General features: G+C 36.8%; 1 protein-coding gene across 1 annotated transcript; it reads left to right on the top strand.

The window, feature by feature from the left end:
• The first annotated feature begins 5,457 nt into the window (after nt 1–5,457).
• On the top strand, nt 5,458–21,260 carry LOC145778247 (uncharacterized). Its single transcript, XM_082589703.1, has 10 exons — nt 5,458–5,678; nt 6,006–6,164; nt 6,414–6,544; nt 11,089–11,179; nt 12,907–13,043; nt 17,071–17,323; nt 18,406–18,526; nt 19,231–19,363; nt 19,926–20,083; nt 20,567–21,260. The coding sequence occupies exons 1-10, from the start codon at nt 5,483–5,485 to the stop codon at nt 20,727–20,729; spliced, it is 1,542 nt and encodes a 513-aa protein (XP_082445829.1). The 5' UTR covers nt 5,458–5,482; the 3' UTR covers nt 20,730–21,260.
• The last annotated feature ends 6,669 nt before the right edge of the window (nt 21,261–27,929 follow it).

Genomic DNA, 27,929 nt, shown 5'->3' with positions numbered 1-27,929 from the left:
AGCGACTCATCCAATGAGGCTGAACTTGGATTTTAAGCGTCCCTTACCACCACCTTCACAATATGTAGGCTAAGTTATATTTGTTGTGTGTTATTGATGAGTATTCACGATTTCCGTTTTGTTTTCTTTGTGTGATACGTCGTCTGCTACAGTAGGCTAATCAAGTGCCTTTCCCAAGTGTTCGCAATGTTTGGCACTTGTAGTTTTATTTACACTGACCGAGCACAAAGTTTCATGTCACTTTGGTAGAGTGAATTACAGTGTAAGCAAACAAACTCAAAACATAAAGAAGATTTTGAAAAGTTAATCATTTAAGTGTTTTCCAAAAGCTAGATGATGTCGCCTATAGCCGAAAACGTTTTCACTTTCGTGATATGATCAGGGACGTGTCACGTGTGCTTTCTTTTTTTAGCGATTATTATTGCCAGTAGATAGCGCTAAATGCGTAGTTTAGTAGGTAGGCACTTTAACATAGGACAGTTTTTCATGAGACTGAGACCTATCGCTTTTTGAAGGCAATATATTGCCCCATGTGTGCATTTAGACAGTTTTTGCATAAAATTGATTGTTCAGATCCTACTACAATTCTGGTCCAATGTTTAAACCTTTTGCTTGTCTATTCTATGACAGAATTTTCAATGCTGCTGATTGGGACTGTCTGATTTTTCGCCTCTGTCAATTCAATGTGTATTTTCTTATTCTTCTATTAAAACGTTACCGTTAATTAAAAAAAAAAAAAACATAGGACAGTTTTCCGTGCGAACCAGCTACCACCATTGCGCCGCGGCGCATTGGTTAAGAAAGGTATGACAATTTTCCTTATAAATTCAATTGATTACAGTCATTAAGATCCTTCTTGCACTCAGTTCAGTTGCAGAAGAAAAAAAACATTACCAGAGAGTGGGAATCGAACCCATGCGATCGAAATGATTATTTCCTTGCCCCAACCTTAACCCATTAGGCCACGCTGCTTGTGGCGATACATTTACTTAATTTCCTTGTCGTTTATCTAAAATCTTTCAAGTAGACCGGTCAGAATATCACGTGCTGAGTCCTGAGTCGCATGACTGAAATCAGCGGATTGGCAAGCAAAACTGTCCTATGTCAAAGTGCCTACCAGTTTGGTATATTTCTACATCGTGACTCAAACTTGAAACCTTAAAAATATTAAAAAAATCTATAGGACTTCATACAGATTTACAGAAGTCAGTAACAAAATTAATGATAAACAAAAAAACTTATGTTTTTGGTTTTGACAAAGAACTTGAATAAACGCAGATTATATTATTCGCAGTATCGACTTCTGTAGTGGTTGGTTTAGTTTGGTTTTTGAATCTTTATTCTCGGACTGACAAGGCCTTGACAGGTTATTCCTGGTAGTTTCGCATACTTCTACAGGCTTTTGATGCAGAGCCGGTTACGGAGATTGACAGAGTAAAGTTTTCGATTGTTGCCGGGGAATTATCCCATTTACTGAGTGCCGCTCGATGGAGAGCAGTCCTTAGAATGTGTTGCTCAAACGCACAACCCGAGAGTCGAACTAGCGCTGCTTGAACTTTTAAGCTTCTTCGTTCACGAAGTCACGTGTTGACCAACTGAGCTATCTTGGCGGACGTAATTTAGCTTAAACGCTAGTCAGAGCCCTGACTCGGCGTACGAAAGGTTACCTGCTGTCGACAACCCTCAAAAGCGGTGACGGTGAATTTCCTATTGGGAAAACAAGGTAGTCACACCAAGTATCCTTGCTTTTTATGCTAGCGGGATAGTAGGGCCAACGGAGAACATTGGGCAGAAAAGAATGGCGACCAAGAAACACGATGGAATCTAGAGAATATCACAAACAAACCGCTGGTTGATCGGAATAAGATCATTCTACCACCATTGCACATCAAACTTGGACTAATGAAACAGTTTGTCAAAGCACTTGATCGTTGTGGGGACTGTTTTGACAACATAGCCTATGCTGAAAACTTCTTGGCCTTAGCTATTAGAAGAAAAAAGAAGGGATATTTTAAAGGGCTTCAAATTAGAACGTTGCTTAAGAATCAGCACTTTGTGATTACAATAGCCACCATCGAGGCTCGAGCTTAGAATGTATTTGCTGATGTGGTTCATAACTTAGGCCCCTCGCATGAAATATTTCGAACAAGGGTTTTAAAAAAACATAACTTCAGCGCTGACCATGCTTTTAACCTGCTGAACTAGTCTATCTGTGTGTCTAAACATGGTTGCGATATATCAATACAAGCATAGAAAAAAATCAATCAAAAGAGTAATCGATTTCTCTTTAACAGTTTCTCGCTAACCAAATATATCAAGCACTGCGATCACGGTTTTGAAACAAACCGTTTTAGATAAATATTTTCTTTGGCCCGATCGTTTCACTAGAATGAGAAAAAGGTCAACTGCCTGAACCTCGAAGAGCGATTTATTTACGACACAGTTGTATTGTCAGGCAAGCGTTTGTTGTACCCTACCTGGAAATAAGACATTTTGTTTAGAAAAAGAATCGAAATTGTTTGCAACTTTATTTTCGTGATGGCAAAGACGCAATCGCTATAGGCACTGATGTAATTCCCATAATTAATCGCTAAGAAGTTATTTTGTTGATGAGTGATGCAAAACATTATGAAGCTTGTTTTGCAAATGCTATTGTTAATCATGACGAAGAAAGAAGTTTGTCGAAAACTATGGAATCTTTTTGTTTAAAATTGTCCTGTGTTAGAATAAGCTGAAATAGTTGGACTGATTTTCGGTCTTCTTATGAAGTTCCTTGCTTAGAATCTTTTGATAAACTAGTGAAAGTCGCTTTTAGGTTATGATAATCTACTGTATATGTTTGTTGTAAGGTAACAGACTCTCTTTGAAAGCTATGCGCGGTTATCTGCGAGCAAAGTTGAAAAAAAATAATGCGATGATGGATCTAATTGATAAGTTTTAAACAGAGTTTAATACAGGGGTGACAAACCTTTTTGCGGTCGCGGGCCACTTTGTCAATTACACATGAGTTATCGGGCCACACAACTTTTTAATCGTAACCTACTTTGAAATCTTTTAGAAGCGACTCAAGACATTATTTATGAAAAGTAACAAACGGCAGATGAAAGTAATAAAACCCACACACTTGAAATCATATTACGCAGAATCGAAACATACAACAGTAAAAAATAAAAACAAATCAACTTGACCAAAAAGGATAGAGCAACAGTACTTGCAGTGATAATGAAGACAGTTTAATTTTCGAAGCGTTTGCTTTCATATGAGTATGATTTCTTCTTTGTTTGACTCTATCCTTTTTGCTCAAGTTGACTAAATGTTTCGACCATTATGCTCCGAAACAACAAATCAGTTAATGAAATTTCTTTTTCAAACAACAAACAAAAGCCCATGGGAATCATACAGCTGAAGCTATCTAATGCAACATTGAAGCATAAAATATTAAAAAATAACATTGAAGCATTAAACCCTGAAACTTAGTGTTCAGGGCAAGAAAATAGCAAAGGAAATGTGTACCAGTAAACGTCAAATTGTTTTGCGGGCCGCACAAAATCCTTTGACGAGCCGCATGCGGCCCGCGTGCCCGCAGGTTCGTCACCTCTGGAATACAAACCACCATTACAATAAGGGTTGCGAATACTGAAAGGCTTTTTTCTCAAAATTAGATTAAGTAGATTATCAAGTTTGCTTCATCAATTTCTGATAAAGCGTTGAAAATACGCAAACCCTTCCTCGCTCTTTTAACTTTTCGAATCAACATTTTGACAAATATCTTGTTCTTGCTTACAATATACTGAAATGAAAAGTTTTGAGTGTCTAAATTAAAATGTGATCGAGGTATTGAGTGACTTGTGATGGTCGTATACTGAGTTCGGTTTATATTTATGAAGGCTATCTTGATGACAGGTTTGCAATTTACATAGTCGTTTTGTACAGTAATAATGTCAATCCTTTTTTTGTTGTACTTCTTATTGTTCTCTGAACAGTTTGTAAACGAGTTTCGTTTTGAAACGTTTGGGAAGTCTGTTTGTTCAGAACAAAAACTGCCATTCTTAGTGACCTCATGTTTGGTCATACATTGACAGTTGTGATGTGATGGTATACAGCCAAGCGAAGTAGAGAAAAACGCTTCTTGTATTTCTGCCTGACAGGATCAAATCAGTTTCTTTCTTGTGAATAAGAAAATTATTAGCTTTAATATTAGCCTATCAAATACTACCGTTTATTTAAAACTTGTTTGAGGTTTTTCTGTATAAAAAAGTAGAAAACACAGGCCGGAAAGGTTGACATTTTCTCGTTATATCGGCTTTCTTTGAAGGTCAATGGACGGAGCCCGTTTACTCGTTAATCCGAATAGGGTTAATGGTGCAAAGATAATAACTTTTTCTAGCTAGCAATTGTTTTTATTGGGATTTAGCATGTCGGTTTCTTGGCCTTTTTCCAACTGGGTCACTCGCCTGATTTAAATTTTTCATGCACCGTGTCACCTTTTTTTAATACTTTTATTTCGCTGAAAACTCTACAAAATAAAGACGTCAAATGCCATTTACTTGTGGAAATGGAAACCTTAAGCTAGTGAAAATAAGGAAAGGTGCTTTAAGTTGAGTTGCTGTGATTAGATAAATCCTGAAAATCTCTAAGTTTGGACAAAAGGTTATATTTTTATTGTTCACATAAACCCATAAACTAGCTGAATTAGAAAACGATAGCCAGATTCTTGGTGACTTTCCGGCTATTGCCGTTTGAGCTGGTTGTGCGAACAACAATTTGCTAAATATTGCTGAACTTTAAAGTTTGTGACTTTGGCAGAACATTTTTACTGGTGGAATTTAAAATAGAAACTTCGTGCAGGAAAAAACTTCAAGTTCAGTGGCCTGCGCAGTGACGTAGTGTAGAAGATTGTTTACCTGTAAATATTATGAGAGCGTAGCGCAAACTTATTTTGTAGCAGAGCTGCTTCTTTCGAAAAAAAACTCGTGAATCATAGCTCAGTGGCAGCGCTGAATAATTTTTCATTTTCTTTTTCAATTTGTTTTTTAACGTTATATCAACGTTCCGTTTGTGCGGGCTTGCAGAAAGTGTCGGACGTGTAAGTAAAAAGGTTTCAAAATAAATGTCATCATGTGTTTGCGGTTGGCTAATGCTTTCCGAATCCGCTGAGCTGCAATCCGCAAGCAAGCTATGCAATTAAAGTTTTATATGTCATTCATTCCTACAAGTGCTCTGCATTGGCCATATTTCAAGGGAGGACATTCTTGCATCAACGTGTATGCTTCCTCTTGTCTGCTATCAGACACCAAACATGAAAAAAAAAACTAGAACAATGAATGTTTGCAAATCAGCAAAATTTACTGCTTTTGAGAACTAGCATGAGAAAAAATATTAAAGTACGTGAGCTCGACAGGATTAACATCATGATTACTTTTCATTAAGAGTTTCTTGATTCGTTGCAGAATACAAAGTAAATTTTAATGCATCAATTGCCATGAAGCTAATTGTTATAACTATGTTGGTGGCGATGGCCACGCAGACATGGGCGTCGTCTTCTTTGGACTGTCATTTTAATGATAAAAGATCTTTCTGTCACTGGAAACGAGAGTGGTTTGGTATGAGACGGGCAGGGTGGAGGAGTGGGAAGAAGATGCGACGCATTGAGCTGGAAGATCCTTCCACTTCGAATGGTATGCGGTTAATGTATCAGCTATGCTTTAACATAGAATTAAAATTGCAGAAGTAATTTAGTTCAGTGTGTTGTGAATGGGTTATCTAATCATAAGTAAACAAGATTATTGAAAGTATGCGAGTTTTCATAATAAATTACAGGTTACGGACGATATCAAAAGATTGCATCTGCACATTATTTTTTTGTATAAGTAGCTTTGGCTGCTCAGCAGCATAATATTTCGCAATGTTTTCAAATAAATTCTTTGCAAATCTTTTTAGTTTTGGTCGTAGAATTTCTTTCAAACCATTCTGTACAGTACGTTAATTGATCTTATTTTCTTTAGGAAAATTTGCCTACTTTCTTGCACGAAGCCGACCAATCGGATTCCGTTCACGACTGCGCAGTTCCGCTTTTGTTTTGACCAAAGAATCTTGTTTTGTGTTCTGGCTAGCCATGGGAGGAGTGAGAAAGCCCTTTCCTGACGGAAATTCCGACCTAAGAAGTATGGTATACGATATGAATACTTCTTCTGCTATAATGTCAGAGAGATAATATTTTTCACAATAATCTACCAGACTACCATTGCCATTAGTATTTACTTTATAGTATATTTTTGGCATCACAAAGTATTTTCTCAACAAGGACGATGTAACCTGCTTGATACGTAATGATAACAAACAGTTCAAATTTCTGTTCCACCATTCGTGTGCAGTAACAATTCAGTAATTTTGATGTACCCCGTTTATTCCAGTCTATTTGGTCGGCGAGAGTGGTCGAGTTGGAGAGGCGACTCCTATTTGGATAAAAGGCGGCAGCACCCCGAAAGATAACAAATTTCATAAAACTGTTATACCACTCCATAAGGCCATTCCAGCCCTCAATGTAAGTTATAAAAATTTACGATCTTTTTTAATCTTCTCGTGTTACGGAGTCACTTTGCTTTGTTTTGACTTTTGGTTTTGTTTTGAGTTGTGACTTGAAGAGTGAACTGAATCAAATACTAATGGAGTCATTTGGTATATTTAGTCTAAGATTTTGATGCGGAACGCGCCAAGTTAGAAAACGCTTTGCCAATGTCGTAATACGAAAACGTATTAGCTACTCATTTGCATTGCCAACTCAGTGGCGTAGCCAAGGGGGGGGGGGGGGGTTTTGGGGGTTACAACCCCCCCCTTTGGCACGCGTATGACGTCACGATATTGAGAATAATGCTTTCAGTCTAAAAAAAACTTGCCTAATTTTAAACAAAATTGCATTAAAAGAGCGAGTTTTGCCAATACCAAACATCTCAGCCAGGAATTAGCCACAAGAAAACACAGAGACTAAGCTTTATTTCCGAAAAATGCCGAAGAAAACTTGATCTTATCCTTTTTCTATGCTACCGGACAGCACCATTTTACAGGAATATTCGTACCCACATTTTTGTTGAAAATGCTCTCAGAATGCACCAAATTCAAAGTAATTTTTCAAAATTTTCTGGGGGAGGCCCCCCAGACCCCCCGCCGCTGGGTGGTCAAACCCCCCCCCCTTTCAAGATTCCTGGCTACGCTACTGTGCCAACTACTATATCAACAAATGTCTTTGTATTGATATTTGTAAAAAGTTCTTTGCTCTCTTTTTTGTTATTTTACCTTGTAAGTTTGTGATATTGCTGCTTTAAGACTTTCACAAAAAGTAGTTGATTGGCGAGGGATCCTTAATATTTTTCTCTCGTGCAAAGCTTGCTGAAAAAATTTACAGGCTTAGACAGGATAACATTTATTTCCCACACGAATTTCAATCTCAAACCGTGGTGAATCACATGTTTGTTTAACGAATTCCAAACACAAGTGGATGCTACTGTACTACAAGACGCAAGCCCAAAACTGTCCAAGACAAGGGCTATTCAAAGTTTAATCTCGAATCGGAGTTGAAAGCTTTATGACTCTCATATTGAAAGCGCAGCGAGTATTTGCCTGAAGGCAACGGTGAATTAGATGTGCACATAATTTGAACGTTTAAAGCGGAATTGCATTTCTTTAACCATCACAATAATGCGCTTCTGCAAAATAATACGCCAACCCACGTATCAGATTTTATCAGCCTTCTTGTCCATGTATTTGTTAGAACGTACAAAACCAGACTTACAATAATTTCAGTCAAGAAGTTACATTGTAACAAAATAACATTTGTCATAAATATGATACTTTGCCCTCTAACTATAGCTTTTGGCCATCAAACTATGTTCTCACCATTTGCCGTTTCCGGCTAGCCTGGTCTCAATTGCTTTCAAGTATTTGAAATAGTTTAACAGAGTGTTTACTTATCAAAGCATTTTGACGTTTTATCAAAACTTTGAAGTCTCGAATTTCTTGGAAAAAAGGGTCAAGTCTATTTGATTGTATTTGGCAATGTCTGAGTACAAACATATGGCGACACGGCCAAACTATTGTATTTTTTTACATTCCATTGTTGTTTCGGTAAACTGATTCTCACAGGCTGATATCATTCTTTTCAAGCAAAATCTAACGCTTTAATGTTGATCAAACTTGCTCAGCTTACAGGTTTTTGCAATGGAATGGCTAATTTGCTTCAGAAGCAGTCTCACTGGGGAATCCTTCTCACCAGCAGTTTTGTAGATTTTAACATAAGGCTGCTCGAAACCAAAATATTTTAAGAAGTGTAAAACGCATATTTTTCAGACAAAAAGGTCGACATATTTCTTTATACAAGCGCGAATTATAAACCGCATTGCAGTAAAACGCTATGATCTATTCGAAAATAAAACTTTTTGTTGATGTTAGCTTTACTACAAATTTTCTATTTCATCATCTTACATACACTGGGCAGCAATATAAGCAAAAAGCAACTGCAACCCAGACAGTAAAATGCGTTGTTTTTACATTAATTCAACCTATGAAAACGTTAAATCAATGTAAAAACGATGTATTTTGCTGTCTGCAAATTGTCCTATATTTAGACCATTATCGAACTGACAATGTCATTTTAAAACTTTTTGGTATCGTTTTAAATTTTGTAGTTTGGTATGAATTTATCAAATTATGGGTTATATAAAAATAATGTGTACTTTACAATAAATATATCTTTGGCCACGTACAGGTGAGGTAACTATCACAAACTGTATGCAAAATATCATTATTAAGCTAACGGTATTACTTTAACAGTTTTACTGGTATCTTTTCATATTGCAATGATGTATTGCGTTTTGTTGCTTTTCTGTGCTCGCTTATATTTTGAACAATGAAATACCTCACACCCACAATACACTGTGACGCTCAAACCGTCAAAAAAGTCATCACTGCGCCTAGATTAACAACCGTTCAACCAATTACCACGTTCTTGCCTAGTCGAAGTTTGTTTTATCAAAGATGCTGGCGCAGTTTCGTTTTAACGATATAACAAAAATGGACTACTCCTTGATATTGCATGACACAATTTTCATAGAACGTTATTGTGCTTTTTATATAAAGATGGTTTCTGTTTTATCAAGATTTAACTTTTGGTGGGGGTTTTTGAAACGACTTTTAATCCGAACGAAATTCTTGGCAAAGAGTGTAGTTTGAAACGAAACCAAGAATAAGTGAATCCAATATTAAGGCAAAATGAAACGTCTAGATATTTGCTCTTCATTTGGACTGCTGTAAACATTTTAACTTTTGATTGAGAAGTAGTTTTTTTTCCGTTCTTGAATGCGGTAAGAAACCACCTGGCACCTCTCTAGGCCTCCAATTGAGATTTGACGTTACAGAAAACTCAACGTCGTATACAACCTTGACCTTGTCTGAAAAAGACAAGCATGTCATGTAATCGAAGTCGCAGTGCTGAAAGGTTGTCTAAACTTTGCTTGAAGTTTACACAAGATGAAGGCCTCCGACGTTGTATGCAACAGATGTGCCCCTTGTTGTCTTTCTGCCAGCTTACCTTTAAAAGCATTTGCTATCAGGTGATTTTTATCATTTTTAAACTTGAAGAATTACTTCAAACACTGAGCTTTCTTCCCAACAATTGTTTTTTTTAACTGAAAATAATGTTAAATTGATGTGAGTGCAATCTGTGCTGCCAGCTGCGCCCCATAGAAAATTCTAGTTCGTGACATACATGAATGACAAAAATCTCATAAACATAGTTTTGAGTTAAAAGCACGACAGTAGTTCTGGTTCAGTAATTTAAAATAGAAATCAACATCCAGCCACCGGCATTGTTCGTAATGTTTTTATGCTTTAGATGTCCTCAGTGTAAATATTTGTTTAAGTTGAAGCCATGGTTAAAGCTACTGTACAGCAGTTCGTTAGGTTATTTTTTGTAAATACAGAAATATTAACGATTATGATCACCGATCAAGTTATTGGCTTTTACTTGCGTCCAAAAACATTTTGTTTTGTTTTATCGGGACATACACAACCGAGTCTCAACCTTCAAATAACAATGCAAAAGTCCAACGCCTTAAATATGCCAACAAGTTACCTTTTGTCTTTCGAAGCTAAATTTTACAAATTTGATGCTTCATTGCTTTTTTTTTCAACACAGTTTGTGCGAATGCCATTGCAAAACTTACAGTTGTTTGCACATCGAAAAAAAAAACCTTATCTTGCGACCTTGCCTGCTCAAGATCAAAACCATGATGATATTGCATCTTCAGAGCAATTAAGTTAATACGAGAAATGGTGGCTAATTAAATTGAACATCAAAAAACGTTTAAATCGTCATATTGGGAGAGTTATCCATGCATTAAACAACCAGTTTTTATTCCACAATTGAAATCTTCAATAGTTCACCGAAAAAAAAATGTAAATTTTGTCAATAAAGAGCAAAAAACTTTGATTGTTGGAGGGGTCATTCAATATGAATTGCAATAGTATTAAAGCATTCTAATGGTATGAAAACATATTTGTGGGGAGCGAGATGAAATATTGGAGGGCGATTGCCCCTTCAAGCCTCCCATGGCTACATTCCTGGATCAAGCCGTGACCGTACCGAACAGTTTGCAGCACGTTTTGCATTAACGTTTTCCGAAAACTCTTATAAAACAGTGAAGATATTGTTTAACATTCTTTGACAGAACCATGACCAGTGACCACGCACAACTAGGTGTGCGGGGTAAAACTTGATGAAAATATTTTTAAAGACGACAAAACTTGTTTAGATCGAAAACATAAGTGATCACACGCAAAAACCATTGAGAAGATGGCGCCTTCTAGTCTACTTGCGTAGTTTATGAAACTGTTTGTAGTAATTTTAAACTTGAAAATTTACTTTTTACAATTATGGTTTTTTAACCAACTTTTTGTGATGATATCACATGATCTTCAAACATTTGATCAAGTTTGGTTGAAATCGAAGTTTTATTTGTTGCAAAGTCCTCAATTTGTTTTTTTGCTGTTACGTTGCTTTGGATCAACCGACATTACGCAGTATTGACGTTACAGAATGTTTCTGTGCAAATCGTCATCGAAACCATCAGAGGCAACTCCAAAAAGTCGTTTGTTGCAATTGATGATGCCACACTTCAGTCATGTGGTGAGTACTGAATTTCTTCTGCCATAAAAAATTAAAACCTCAAAAGATTGTTTGAAAAACTGTTTTATTGCCTGATTTGCAAGCAAAAGATTTGATTTTTGGATGATTTTGCATTGAAGCCGGCTTGATATTTTAACCATTGCAGACGTCGAATAACTGTGAAAAATAACTGATTTGCTGATTAGAATGCGATCTGTTCGAGCAGTTTGCGCTGCAATTTAACAATTGCCTGACTACAACAAAATCAGAAAAAATTTAAGCACCAGGGAGAATCAAAGGTGCATTGTAAAAAAAAATGCAACTTTTTGTTGGCTTTTGTTTGCCGCCCCGATACCGTAGTTCAGTTGTCCGCTCCGACAGCGCTCAGCAGGTTAGCGCGTGACTTCGTGAACGGAAGTGAACTTCGTGAAGCTTCAGGATCAAGCGGCGTTGGTTCGACTCTCGAGGTGTGCGCTTGAGCTACGCATTCTAAGGACTGCTCTATTCAGCGGCACTTAATGGATGGAATAATTTCCGGCAACAACACTTCAACAATCGGAAACTTCACTCTGTCTATACCGACCCTGCATCAAAAGCCTCTAAAAGTATGCGAAACTACCAGGAATAACCTATCAACGGCACATATTGAATAGAATAATCAATTGGCAACAAAACTAACAAGCGATTATGCTGAACTACCAAAACCAAGCTTCTGAAAAAGCTTTCTCGCCCCCAGTACGAAGACTCTCACAATCAACCCAGTACCCACAACAAAACATTGCTCAACATTTGCGTCATTGTGATATCTCACGATCTCAATCATGCCACATTTTTTTGGAAATGACACTAACCGTTTGAAAGATTCCAGCGGAAAGCAATTTGTTTACCTCGCTGTGTATTTACAAGAAAATGTTTTCTCGGTTTCACAATGCGCGGGTTTGGCATGCGTGCCATAGCAGTAGTACGCGCAGTAACTAGACCTAATTAGCTGATAAACGTATTTTGCTTGATGTCACGTGACAATTTGAGTTTGAATGTTTCACCTTTACGCTTTAGCGATAAACAATTTTGGTAGAGCAAATATATATGACAGCATAAATTTGTTTTCAAATGCTTGATCCGTTTTGCTATGTAATCTATTTTTTGTCTTTTCTTATACAACGTACAGAAGAGCAGTTTATGCAAAGCTTGACATGGGCGAGGCGTTTAATTGGAAACGTTCGCAGTTTTTTCTATACCATGTTAAATGCCTGTTGTGGTTGTTCACTTAGCAATGAACAACTGAGAAATGATCATTATATTTTCGCTACCACTGTAGCTACCCCTTTTTTCAGGCCTTTATGCCCTTTAATATTTATCAATTAGAGTAGTTGGTTTTGTATACCGTAGCTGCTTTTGTAATGGCCTGTCGAGTCTGAGCAGAAAGAATTTTGAGTTTTACGTGGTCGGAGTCGGACTCAGATATATTTGTTTCGACTATATGGTCCTGTGTGCCGTACGGAACTATGTGGAGCTAGAAGAATTTGATGTTTTCGGAGGCTGAGTCAGTTCTAAAATCGCGGGTGTTAGAATCGGGTATTTTGGACTGACTTTCTTTCCAGCAATTCACTGCTTTATCATGAAACAAGAAAAACGTTTGGTAAACTGTTAGTAGTGTTGTCTTTTCTACCAATCAATATGTACTATGTAGCTAATGTTAACGTTATTTATTTTTCTCAACTAAGGTTGTAAATTTTGATCATTTTCAGACGAAACAAGCAACAACGATCGATATCGTTATTCGCATGACATTCACGAAGAAGCGAGCATGAAGATGAGAGACGTCAAAACAAAATTGATGAGACTGATGCTGCCGGCAAAAAGATCAAAGATTGGAATCATTGAGGTATTTTTCTATCATTAGTAGTGGCATGGTTAAAATACCGTTGCTTTCACAACTATGCAACAAGTATGGGACCCACCTTTACCTTTACAACTGCTAGATTTTGCAAAATGTGAAATTTGTTTGTCATATTTGCAATCTGAGCACACTATTATCTCTACGTATCTTTACGGCTATAATAGCCTACACCAAGTAGGAGCAGTAAAAAGCACCCAGTCACACTCTTGTCACTTTTAAAAGCTTTAGTATGACACAAACTCGATTCGTATCAAGGTGAGTCCCATACTTGATTCAAGAATCGGGAGATGAGAAGATAAGGTTCTTATTATACTAAGCCTTTGGCACTAACAAGAATAGAGTGGCCAGTTCCTTTCTCTCGGCCGTCTTTCCTTCAGTAACTGCGCCCACCCGATTTATTATACCCTGGGTAGAGGTGAGCGGTGTTTTCAGGGCCGTTGACAGGATTTCTCGGGCCCGGTACCAATTTATTTTCGGGCCCCCTTCATCGACAATGTTATGAATATATAAAGGTTGTGTACAAACTTTTATTGATGTGCTGTTAAAATGAGGATGACACATGCCGTTCAAAGTAGAAAATTAAGAGGAATATCATTTATATATTCTCAAAAATTTTTTGTACCGTAGGCTATGCACGGATTTCCCCAACTGTGCAATTACGCATTAGGGATTTCTTCGTAAACTGCAAAATCCTTGCTCTCAATCACGTTTTCGGCTAGGAATTAATTCTTTGTAAAGTAGAGTAGCTGTAGGAGAGTAAAACATTTTGGAGGGAGGGCGAACATAATTTGCCCAAATTTTGTCTTTGCGTATATATGTTTAAAAATACAAAATTACTCACAATCTCTGAGAGTCATCAACTTGGCCATGTACGAAACACAAGCAAAAAAAGACGTGCAACAGCAAAACAAGGCTGAACTTACTATAATTTACGTTCATAGACCTGTCTGTGTCCCAATTAAATAAACCATCAAATTAAAACATTCTTGTGTATCACAAAACTATATGATATACAGTATTTATATTAAGCCTAACTGGATTCAAAAAAATTCGAACTGAGACTTCACCAATAACTGGATAACAATAATTGCTGAATATTCATGTCACCAGATTATATGAAAATCTCCAGCCCAACTTCAATAAAAGGCCTGACCAAAAGTAGCTCAATCTTTTCAATTCAAAGGTAGTTCAAAGACTCAATATATTAGTAAGTTTGCATTGAAAAAAACTAAAATGACAATCCGTTTACTTATCAAACCAGTAACATTACATACTTAATCCATGCTGCTTCAAATCCTACAGCAAGAAAAGAATTTGACAGTTTACCATGCTATGTGCATCAAACTTCCACCTTTGAACAAAACTACTTTTGATACCAAAAATATTGATATTATATTACAATGAAATCATAGTCAACGCTTTTTCAGAAGATCATTACAAAGATAATCTTACTTCACAATGAAGCAGCTAAGCCTACTCAAATCACAAGCACTGAAGAAAAATGACTCCCAGTCTCCCGGATAATAACTTCAAACTCAATCGTTGCCACAAAATAAAGACCACATTACCAAAACATGACACAAAAATCGCACTGTTTACATTGCCTGATATATTAACTGCATGAAATTGAACTGGATGACAAAACAACAAAACATGTGTCTTTATATTTGATTGTTGTTGCTCTAATACTGTGTCATAGATAGTAAATAGCTGAGCATATCAACCTTGGGACTGGCAAAGACAAACAGCAGTTTATACTAAAACATTCAATACATATAGAAAACAACATAGCTCACAAAAACATGAAATTAAATCCAGGAAAATTCACAAGTTGTTTTCATTTAATATACTTTTTCACTTTGTGCATAACTATAGTTAGTGGCCGGGATCAATGCTCACAAAAGTGGGGTACATGTGGCCTCACAACTGTTGATTATTAAAGTTTATAACAAATGTTTATTTTGTTTGACCATATCTAAAAGTGATAAGCTATCTTTGTATGTAGTATTTCAGTCAAGTTTTGCGAGCACAGCATAACTCATGGTAAAATTGACTTATCCAATAATTGGATATTTTTGCCCAAATACTTTTACAAACAACTACATTAGTGGAATATAGAGAAAAAACAAAAACTTCATAAGCTCACCAGAACCCAGCAAGGTTTCAAAATTCTACCAATGAAGGAATGTAGGCTAGTGTGATATTCTAATGAACATCTGTAATAAGCTTATCTCAGCTTGTGGAAGCATTGTTTTCTGCAAATACTGAATCGAAACTTAACATTCTGCCCAAATTTTAATACCAAATATAAAAGTTTTCAAAATTGTCGATACTGTACTCTGTTATACATTCAAAGCAAAATGTTTTTTTTATACAAAATGCAACACTATAAAGTTATTAAACTGGTAGAATGTTGAAAACTTATGGTAAGAATTGATTTGTCCAAATTACTAGACATTTTTGCCCAAATGATTTTTATAATCAACTACATTAGTAGGATATTGAGAAAAAACAAAAAACCTCATAAAGTTACCAGTACCCAGTAGGCTTTTTAATTTTACCCATGAAGAAATGCAGCCTACATGTTAGTGAATATCAGTAATAAGCTTACCGCTGTTTCCCAACTGTGCTTTTTTACAGTTCTATTTTGCAGTTGTCGAATCGAAACTTATCATTCTGCCCAGATTGCAATACCACATGCAACAGTTTTCAAAGTCGGTGATAATACATTTACATTCATTGAAGAATATTAATGTATCTCATAAACAATTATGTAGAGTTTCTAAACTGGTGAGGCGTCGAAACATTGTGGTAAGATTGATTTGCCCAAATAACTGGACATTTTTTGCCCAAATTTGCAACATTTTTTTTCAGCGGGGGAGCGACTGCCCCCCCCTCTCCTACGGCTATGTAATGTAGATGCAAGTAGCTACAAGTGATTACCACCAAAAAATATATATATTCAGAATTAAAAAGTGGGTGAAGATAAATATGTCGTGTTTTTGAAAAGAAAAATTATGGTTAGGGAAATCACTATACCCGGAAGGGGGCCCGGTACTTTACCATCTGACGGCTGAAGTGGCTGTTTTAAACTTTGATGGCAATTCCTTTGGATCTGATTATATTAAGATCTTGATAATGTTTGAAGTCGCGGGGAATCTTTTAAATCCGGGCCCCCTGAATCTTCCGGGCCCGGGTCCAAAAGTACCACCTAGACCCCCCTGTCAACGCCCCTGGGTGTTTTCAACAACCAGCTTAGCCGGGCCTCGAACCAGGATTGCATCATTGGAAAGCGAGTGCCTTATCTTCTGCGCCATCCCATCAAAATCTAATACAACCTAAAAACAAATTTGGGCCTGAGTACCTTGCAAAGAAACTGTAACTTATTTTATTGAAATATCTCCTTCAAAAGTAGTTTTGGAATAATTATGTGACAATGCACTGTATTATTTATTTCAAATGATGAATCAGTTTGTTCTGAATAAGTCGACTTAGGCGTCTGCCATAACATTCTCATTTTCCTACACCAATCAAGCTCAAACATGCGTTTGTAAAAAAAAAACAAGGTTTTATCCATTAGTGTAGTTGGTGAGCTTTTGTAAGATACATTGTGGAAACAGAATAAACCAGATATGCTGAGTTGTATAAAGTTGAGTTTCTAAGATTGATTGTGGAAACATTTATCTTCAGACTGAGAAATCCTGTTTGGAAAGTTGATGCTGGAAATTTTGCATACTTTCAAAATAATGAGCTAACAAACTAGAGTTATAACAGCATCAACGTTTAATATTTTTTCAAAGTTCGACAAGGCTCGATGTGTAGTCGAAAACGATTGTAGTTTTTGCTTCATCTTTCATCCTAAATGCTGTGTTGCTGCTAATGATTTAAAAAATTAACCCCTCTAAAACGTACTCAAACAGTTCTTTGTCTTAAAAAGGTAGGCTAAGCTAAAAGTTTGTAGCTGACATAGACACAAAATCCAAGGAAATCCATTTTATCATTGTTTGTACAGTTTCAAGATTCTCCAACTGGAGTGGTCGTAGCGCCACCCAGCGACGATGCTGACATGACTCCAGCTCGAGTTCTTCAAGGCAACAAAAACAAGGAATCTGAAAGGGCGTTGATCAGGCTACCTCTTTCTAAAAAGAAACGGAGGCGAAAGGGGAAACGCCAGAGAAACAAAAAGCGACTACGAAAGAACAGGAAAAATAAGAAAAACAGACAACCACCGCCAGACAACAATTTCGGAGCAGTTACATTGGAAGGTGCTAACCACGTAAAACATTTTATTTTATTGTAAAGTAGTTATGGGGTTGGAACTTTTCCTTATTTTTATCAAAGTTGGTTTTTTAAAGGGGAGAGCAAAATTTTTCAATATGCACTCATGGATGGTGCACTGAAAAATCATACTGCAGTTGAAACGTATTCTCAACATGATTGCCCTAGCTACATGTTTTGAGATTGTATTAAAGTTTTGAAGAATAGATTATTTACTAGCATTCATTATATTAGCCTATCATAGCATTTGTTTAGAATACTATCTTAAGTTTTTACAGTCAACACATTTTATGCCTTTCTTCCTTCTTTTTTTTGCGTTCTCAGTGGCCGACATAGGTTTTATGTAGGCTTCATACAGTTTTGCGTATGAAAAAGTAAAGGAGTTGTTTGATTTTGTAGTGCATTTTATTTATTTGCTTTTTCATTCACCTATACAAGTATGCAGCCCAGCATGACATTTTCTACCATTCCATATCACAAACCAGGATCATTGAAAGGATAATTTGAGCCAGGTAGCAATGAGAAACTCCGACCTCTAAACTTTCAAAGTGTAAAATTGGAACGTTTACCCGTGAAGCAAGATATGTCTTTTTAAAAAATACGTTGTCTCGGACAACAAAGAATGTAAAGATAAAGTTTTTGTTAAATAATAAAGTAGAACAACACGCAGAAATGGCCGCACTCATTCGAAATAACAAGATTCTCCAAACAAGCACGGCATTTTCCTTCAATTCGCTAGATGCCTAGAAACTTTTTCAAGCAAATAAATTACCCGTTCGTTTCTAAACGTACTGTAGCTTACCCCCTGTCAGCGCTGTTGATTACAATATGATAGTTTTGGAAAAAAACTCATTCCCAAAAGCGTCCTGAAACGTTTAAACAGGCCCCAAACATACAATATGAAAGAATTGTTAAATTATAAGATTAAAGGATGAGCAGTAATTTAAATCTGCTAATTTCCTTCGATATAATTTAGTTCAAACATTTTTCAAAGGGTTCCTTTGTTAAACTATAAGCTGGGTTTTGTCTGCTGATTATTTTCTGCACTCACTTTATGTTCATTCATTAGACAATTTAATGGACTCGCTTTCGACCCCTGTTTCTTGCGATTTTATTGAATACACTCAAAGGCTTCATCGATGTTTCAGAAGTTTTTTCTCCATGCTTCGTAAAAAACCAACAGCATGCAGGTAGGCGTTTGTATGATTTCAAGTGATTGAAATTTTTCTCCATCTATTATTGCACCTATTGCACATCACATGATCCAAAACATTCTGCAAATAGTAGGCTACATGAATTGTAAGCTTACTGATTAGTTTATGTTAAGCCAATGGAAACGTGATGTTGTTTTATTTATTTGATTTGGCAGTAGATTAGCTGAAAGCGAGATCTTAAAAGCTTTATCATAGTCTAAGTTTGAATTAAGTACGGTAGTTTAATTAAAATTTTATCAAAAGTATTGTAGCCTAGGCCCTAGGCTTACTCGACTAATGTTAACAAAGGTCCAGTTTGACAAGTTGAATACTTTTAGCGATTTGGTGAATAAGTTATTTTACACGCAACCACGAAAGCTAAACTATCCGTTCCAGTACCGAGCCATTTTTTCAGGTAAAAGGTAACTTGACGTAGATTTTTGATAAAGTTGGGAAGTTTGAGAGGCGAAGCCCCCCTGCTACTAAGATAATCATAAAGAAATTGCTTCCTTTTAATAGAAATTTGTTTAAAGGGGCCCTGAAACGTGGCAATGAGGTTATTCTTCCAGAAGCCTGACATCAACAGTCAACACTCATAAAGTCCGGATTTAAACCGCAGTCTGCTAGTTGAGTAGCCTGTTGACAACTGGCTGGCATGTCAATTTTATTTAAATTTACATTTTCTTGTCACATGTTTGCAGCCAAAGATACCTGACGTTGGAGTCATGCGTGCTAACTGCTGCCACTTCATGCGTCCAACCACGTGACATTGACGCTATGAGAGTCGAAGAGATTGTGATTGGCACGTTGAAAAATAATTTCAAAACTGAGCAGGTATATTGTATCGACAAACATCAGTTTAGTTTTGAATTTTATCAGAAATTTTTTGTTAATTTTAAGCAAAATTATATTAATATTAATGCTTAGAAAACTTAGGAAAGTCATTTGTCTTACCCGGGGTCTTACCTTTCTTTTTTCTAAGCCTGGTGCTCAGACAGACTACTTGTCGGCTACATTTAAAATTAGCCTACATATTTTTACAGCAAGGTATAAAAAATCAAAGTGAAATTTATTAAATATTTTTTCTCTTAAACTTTAGAATTTATGAAGCATTCATGAATACTAAATTTTTTGTTGTTTTTTGCTTCTCTTACACTATGTTGACAGCTTGTAGTTTAATGACAAATTACACAGAAAATTATTGAAAACATTTATTTGATTGAAAAAAAAAATCAAGCGGTTTTGCCTTCTATTGTTGCTTTTTCTTGTTAAACTGCGAATATGAGTTTGGTCACGATGTGAGCATAAAATGGAAGCAACCATAGAACTGAAAAGCCTTCATTCTCCAAAAATGGTTGTTGAAACCGACAAAAAATAAACTGTAGCATTGTTGCAGGTGTTCTGCGAAGAAGAGGGAGCGTTTGTATATCCAGAGTTTGCTGTCGAAAAATTACCAATCCATTGTGGAGACAGATATTTCATCAAGCTTAGCGAATGCAGCGGTTCATTCAGTAACATGTTCCATATTCAGCATGGAGATCCCCATTTATGCAGGTACCGTATTCAAGTCTCTGGTAAAAATTAGCATGAGTTATGTTTCAGTCAGTGCGGATCTACAAAAACTGTGAGATTTTACAAGAGCCTTTAGGAGTCTGTAAAACTTAGTTTGAAAATCACTGATTTACGTAGGCTATTGCTAGCATGTATCCAAAAGAGGCTGCTACTATAACATGAGGTTTGCCGCACTATAACGTAAAGTCTATACCTCTGTACAGTAATGTCCATCTCTTAAGGCTTAAATAGCAAAAAAACGTATTATCTAACCCTAACCCTTCATTTTATAAGGGCAGGTCAGCTTTTTACATGTGTTGGCAGGGCAGGCTGCATATGGCGGTCGATCTAACGCTACATACAATAGTAATCTACTGAGCAGCTTACATCAATTTCAATAAAAAAAAAAACTGAATAAGAAAATTTGGTACGATGGTGGTTTAATAGGCTTAGGCTATACTTAGTAATTTGATGATCTACTTACAGGGAATATTTTAAAGCGAATGAATGTCAACGTCAAACTACAGCAGAGGAATGCAATTTCGACAAAGAGACAATGTTGCTGTACGGCCTCAACTTACAATATCAGTTTGCACATAATCCTTTCTGTCTTCATCTCCCTTTTAGTTCGTGGTGGCCAGAGTCATGACCTATCGTAACCGAACTCACAACGATGCCCTATGCAGATCAATATCAACCACAAACAGCCCTTAGTTTAGGTTCAGACTACAATATCACAAACAAAATTAACTTATGTTGTTAAACGTTACCATGCACTTGTAAAAATTAAAAAAAAAGATTGTAAATAAAAATAATAATTATCAAAAATTAATAAGTTTTTTCAGTGCTTTGATAAATTGAAATTTTGTGATTTATGAATAAAATTGTGAAAGCATAAGGGATGGCCTCAGAAATGTTTTTTAGATTTTCTTTCTATTGCTCTTACAATGGACCTTTCAAATATCTGTTTACAGAACAGTTGCATTTTGATGGACCGTTGACAGCATAAATCGGTTCAGGTGCCAATAAGATACCCCAGCCCTTATAACAAACACAACCCCAAACAATCATAGAAGAAGGAGGTAGTTTTCCCTCAAAAAGAAAATTTGTCTCAAAAAAAAAAAAAGTATCGTACCCAAACACTATACACCAAAAGAGTCAGCTCACATTTCTTCCATTTCGAAGACCCCTACAAAGCTTCTGAGGTCTTAAATTTATTTGGGCCGTGTCTCAAAAGTGCCCCTAGACCACTTGACAACGATACACGTATTCTGCATGCTGGAAGGCTGAATATGAAGAGGTTTCTGTATGTTGAAATAAGCGTTTTATCGCAAGCTATCGTTCATTTTGGTATGAAAGTTGGTGATGTTTCTTGAAAAGTTTGAGAATTTGAAAGAATGTTTGTGAAGGCTTAAAAAGCACAGGTTGTTTCAATACTTGAACTTCCTTAATTTTTTGAAATTTTGAATGTGACGTAATTTCACATGTTTTCTTTGAAAAAAAAAGTATTGAAAAGCAAAATCGAAGAAGGTCAGTTCAATCTTGGCAAGCTGAACACTGAATTCAACAAGTTTTTAGTAATGTTTATTTCAATGATGTTTCAGGGTGATGACGAATTGACGATGACTTAAGTTACCATCACTAAGAGCTTTTGTTGTCTGCAGATTAGACTAGCTACCTAACAACCTACTTCTGTGAATAAACTCACATCACCTTCCTTTCATACTGTAACCTATCGTTTACTTTTGAAATACTGCTATCGAAAGTTTATAGACTTAATTTCACTTTGTGAATGCTACCGACTACGGCATCATAATATCGTAAAGATGCGTATAGCGTAAGTGAAGTTGTAACTGATTTATTTTTGCACGTTGTAAACATTATTGTTGTCTTGTTTTAATACATTGTCATTCTACAAACTGATGTTGTTCATTTTTGCTTATCACCCTCCCGCAGTTGTAGCTTGTTGGAAAGTGAAAACAAATTGGTCTATTAACTTTCTTGGATTCCCATCTACTTTGATTGGTTACGTGAATCTTATCCTTGGAATGGGAAAGCCTTATCAATCAAAAGGCTGTTTCTGGCTGTTTTAGGTAAACCAACGAGTTGCGACATAAACCTTGAAGTGCGTTGTTCAAGTGCATACTCCGAGAAGTGAACTTTCGCTGCTTCCAGTTGCTGCGTTTATTGTAAAGTCTGATAATTATGCTATTAGGCTATCGAGATACTTTTTCAAGCGTTTGGAGAAAGTCAGTAGCGTTGATTGGCCCCATTGGCTTGACACAAAGACATCCGTGGGTGCGCCTCAACAGTCTTCGCATGGGCGTCGGACTTTTCCGCTCAACCATGCACCAATGCGAAATGAATGGCCTCTTCCTCCTTCTGTAAATGCGGTGCCGAGGAACAGACCGCAAACCACACCATCAACGGCTGTTCCATCTTTAAGCCACCTAACTGAGTGGAAGATCTTCGCGTCTTGGATGATGAATCCAAAGACTGGCTGCTCTCTAGTAGCCTTCCAGTGTAGTCCGGGAACATCGTGAATCTGGAATGGTAAATGAACAGTCCCTATCGGGACCAAAGACTTACACGACGACGAAGAGTAGCGTTAACAGGGGGTCCAGAGGCATTTTTGGACCCGGGACAAAGATGATTTCTGGGGTCCGTAACCTTTCCAAGGGGCCCGACAAGAAACCACCATATATTCTTTGGATGAAGTGTATTTTTCCAAAATGTGCCTTGACTTTGGGCTCGAAGATGTCATTGCTATTGGGCTGTTGTAAGTAGGCTATACAGTAGGCTAAGTTTTATCCATAGCGATATAGGCTAAAAGTCGCCATGGTTTAATTTTATTCGAAATTAGACTAACCCTTGTATTTGGTATCTTTTTCTTGACATTTTCTTGTTCTGAGCGAACGGTGGCCAGTAGGACGCTTTACCAGTGGGACATGGTGGGACACTACCGTTTTGTTGAACCGGTCAGTCAATCTCATTTGACGTAGTTTTAAAGGAAAAACTTTTTCTACAGTAGGCCTAGTTCAGGCATGACATCAAAAAGAGTTTTTTTTGTTTTTTTTTTGTTAAAGTGGTCAGATTTCTTCTGTGCTTTTGATTTAACAATGACTTAGTAGGAAATAGTTTTTAAGTCGAGTTAATCCTTATAAATGTAGCCTACTTTCAGCAAAAGCTGCAAAGCAATTTTTCCAATTTTTGTCTGTAAAAAACGTATGTTAAACTCGGTAAGGTTACTCTGTTATATTTCTCTATAATGGTTCAACCGGGGATATAGTGAGCTTCCCCGGGTTCAACAAAGTAAACTCTCTACCAAAGCTGTATTTAAAAAAACAGTTGAGTAATTTTTTTGAGATTTGATAGCATTTTATGATGAAATAGTCTTAACTACAATAAAACATGGTGGATGTAGCGGACGTCGAGTGGTCTGAACATCCGCCCATACCTAGTTGTAGCTGCTACAGCAACATCCCAGGTAGGCCTATTAGCCAGTGGGGATGATCTTGAGAACAATACCTTGCTCCTTTTTGCGAGTATGAGTTTATTGCAAAGAAATGAATGAACTTCCACGTCGGAACGTTGCAGCCAAATAATGCCTTGAATTCAAATAGAACGAGTTCAGAACGTAAAAAACTACACTAGGGGAAAGTGGTGTAAATTAGACCCTCGTGTAAAATGGACCCCGGCTGATTTGAGACTAATAGCGGTAGGTGACGTCACGAATATCACGTGACATGGAAGAGGTTAGCAAGACCACGTGGTAGCAGTTGCGTTTGATCTCATTTCTTTTGTGGCGTACTTACGAAAACGCAAGTAAACTATTAGGGGTGCTTGATCTTATTTTGGTTCATGCGTTATTTCGATATAATCGGAGGCCAGAGGCAGGTAGGAAAATAATTTTAACGTTTCGAGACAACTACAACATTCACAGATACTGTACCATGACAGTATTAGACTCTCAGTTTGAGATGTTAGTGACGAGCTTGACAAGAAATTTTAGCTTAGGGTTGTGTAAAATGGACCCCGATAAAATGTGTAATTTGGACCCAGGGGTCCAAATTACACGTGGAGGCAGATAACATGAACTATTTTCTTGGGGTATTAAACTTTAGGTATGTTAGCAGATATATATCTGTAACAGATGTATCTGTAACATATATGTATCTGTAACAGATATCAGCCCTCTACCAAAGCGATTCCGATGTGTAAATCCTGATACTAAACGGCGAAAATCATCAAAAGCCACAATTTTGACAAGTTCTCCTTATAAAAACACTCTGAAAACAAGAGATAGTGATATGACAATTGCAACACCTAAAAAGAAAAGAGGCGGTGCGCAAAAAACTGAACAGAAGAGGGGAAGAAAAACAGACAACAAACAAAATTCCATCTGCCTGGTGTGTGGAGATTCCACAAATGAAGACTGGATTCAGTGTAAAAAAATGCAAGGAATGGGCCCATGAAGCGTGTGCTGATATTCGAGATTTCAAGTAGCCTATTAATTACTGCGACAACTGTTCATAAATGTGTGTTTCTGTTTTTGTAACAAAAACTTGTGCATGGGATGTTCTATTTTTGTGAGTTATCGATGGGTCCAGTTTGCACAATCACACTGTGTAAATTGGACCCCTTATTTGAAAAAGATGAAATTGACTATTTACCTGCAAGTGCCATTGAATTAGAAACTTATAGAGTGATGTTAGGTGCTCTCCGAATAAAATTGTATATTAAGTTGTATGTTTTGGCCAGGTATGGAAGGGGTCCATTTTACCCAACCGTTGTGTAAATTGGACCCTCACATGAAAAAATTAAATTTGGCAGTACTACCTGCAGTTTAAATGATTTAAGCCCGATACTTCGTTATGTTGTATCTTTCATGTGTGTAAATAAACAAGTGAAGTTTGGAAGAAATCGATCAAGGACTTTCGTTATTATCACAGATTTTGCTTAAGGGGTCCAAATTACACGAGTTTCCCATACAACCATAATTAAACTAACACCGTGACTTCCAAGAAAGGAATCCGTGGAAAACTGACTGAAAAAATAAGACACCACACAACTGGCTGACAGAAACCATAGCCTACTGAAAACTGACAAACTGACTGAGAAAATAAGACACCACACAACTGGCCGACAGAAACCATACTGAAAACTGACAAACTGACTGTATTTCACGCTAAACGATTGATTTAAAGGAGGCTTATTGCTTCAAGCAATGCAGCATGTGTCAAATGCGCAACGCTACAACAACGTAAAACTACGTATGTAAATCAAACCCTGATAAGTGGTGGTCACAACGGTAAACCATAATCTCTTCGTGGGAAAATTCTAACATAAGATTCCCGGATCCGTTCGTCTGTATGCAATGACCGAAAGAAACACTCTTTTGAAAACGTCTATTCAAAAAGTGTATTTCTGTTAAAATAGCCCAAGGCTGTCGAAATTGGGGTGCAACACGATACACCTCTAAACTTGTCACTACAATGCAAATTACTTGGATAAAGACGGAAATTTTGTACAGCTGGCAAGCATTAAGCAAAACAGTTAAATATGCGACCAACTTTCAAGCAACAATTTTAAGAATGACGAGAATAGATTGCAATATTTCAAACGCACGTAGGCAGCTTATGTGACGTAATAATGATAAGCTATTCAAGCAGCTGTTCAAGTTTGGCTTACACCTGTTCAAGTAATTAAAGATTTAACGATGATGTAATGTTATGCTGCAGCTGCAATGTTTTACAGGTCTTGCAATCGATAGTGCAATCTGCTCATTTTTTAGAAATATTGCATTACGTAATACGCTAAGATTCAGTAGACCTGAACGGTTTTACATGACGTTTGATTTGGTCATAGGGTGAACAATTGTCTGGAACAAGTGGTGCAAATTCCGAGGAAACGCCTTAATTTTCAGCCAGCGTTTCAAATTCCTACCAAGCACAAATTTCACAACGGCAATTAGACTAAAGCAAACACAATAACAGCCGCAGGCGCTACAGTGGAAAAGTACAAACCACTTTGAATAGTTTCTTGACTTACTCTCTGAAAATACAATTACTTGGCAGTACGTATTTTCACAGTAACGTAGCTAGAAAGAAAATTCTAGACGGTAAAAGCAGCTGTTGTAGGAAAACAACATTCAACATGAACTACAATGTTATTAAAAGGTAATAATATTAAAAAAAATTTGAGGGCAAGATAAATTTTGGGGGATTCCCCCCAAGTCTCCCCTCCCCCTTCCGTGTCTGCGTCCCTGTTTTTAACGTTGTTTTGGCAAGCGCAAAGTTTTATCTGGCAACACTACCGTTGTGGAGTTGCCAGGTCTTACCTGGTTGAAAGCTTTATCTGCAGCGCTTCCACTTTTGTGGTAATTACCACAATTGTGGAATTTTCATCATGCTTGTGGTAAAAATGTGGTAATAAAAAATTTGTGGTAAAAATGTGGTAATGTGGAAATTTTGTGTGGAAATGTTGCCAAAATGTGGAAATTATAAATTTTGAAAATTTGACATAAAATACTATCAATAAATAAGAGCATTTAAACTGTTGTCCTCCAAAATCGAACAGATATGCAAAAAACTACTTATAACAGCATGTGACTAGCATGTTCCGCTGTTTTCGGTTTGATTTTGGAATGCGTCCTGACTTTTGACTTTAAAGGTAGGGTGACCATGTGATCATATTCATAGTCAAGATGTCTTTCAGATTCTAGCTGCGGTGTCAAGTACAGTACTTTGCAGTGGCGTAGCCAGGGGGTGGGTTGGGGGTTACAACCCCCCCTTTGGCACGCGTGTGACGCCACGATATTGAGAATGATGCTTTCAGTCTCTATGTCTCTAAAACAAAGTTTGCCTAATTTTAAACAAAACTGCATTAAAAGAGCAATTTTTGCGAATAGGCTACTAAACATTCAAATATCTCAGCCAGGAATTAGCAACAAGAAAACATAAAGACTTAGCTTTATTACCGAAAAATGCCCAAGAAAACATGATCTTATTCTTTTGCTATGCCACCAGACAGCACTATTTTACAGGAATATTTATACCCACATTTTGTTGAAAATGCTCTCAGAATGCACCAAATTTAAAGTGATTTTTCAAAATTTTCTGGGGAGGCCCCCCAGACCCCCTGTCACTGGGTGTCGCCTTTGGCGAAGAGGCCGGCGGGCGAAGCCTGGCGGCCGTCAAAACCCCCCCTTTCAAAATTCCTGGCTAAGCTACTGGTACTTTGCTTTCTTATTTCGGACGTTCTGTTAATAAACTGAGTAGTTGTTTTAGGCCTTATTTTACACTATATAGTGTAAATATAACCAAATAATAGTGTTGCCGGATAAGGAATTCTGTCGTAATTTGAGAAAAGTTTAAAGCTGTGAAAACAAAAACTTGCATTTTAGAAAATTTTTTAGTTCTGGGTAAAGATCAAAACCCTAACCTTATTCCTAAGTCTTACCTTAACCCTTACTAACTTTAATCCTAACTCTGACAACACTTGATAGTAACTATGGCAACAAGTGGGTAAAGATAGCCACTGTGTTAATGTAAAAGTAAGTCGAAATACGGTTAAGATCGGGTAAAAAATCAAAGTAAAAAATGTGGTAATACAAGTGGTAATCTAGCTTTGTAAAAGTGGAAGCACTGTTTATCTGGCTAGTGTTTGTTGCTTGGTTTTTCATTTTCACCTGAAATTGGCCTTACGAAAGCCATTGGTTTAATCATTTTAAAAAACAGTATCATTTTCTTTATATTGTTCAAAAGTTTGGGATTGCTTACTTTTGAGTCTGTCTTAGCCAACAAGGATACGATATGGAAAATGCTCATAATCAATGATATTGGTTAAA

The sequence above is a fragment of the Aplidium turbinatum genome, chromosome 10 (genome assembly GCF_918807975.1).
Source record: "Aplidium turbinatum chromosome 10, kaAplTurb1.1, whole genome shotgun sequence".
In the NCBI taxonomy this organism is placed as follows: domain Eukaryota; kingdom Metazoa; phylum Chordata; class Ascidiacea; order Aplousobranchia; family Polyclinidae; genus Aplidium; species Aplidium turbinatum.
This window is presented reverse-complemented; position numbering and strand designations above follow the sequence as displayed.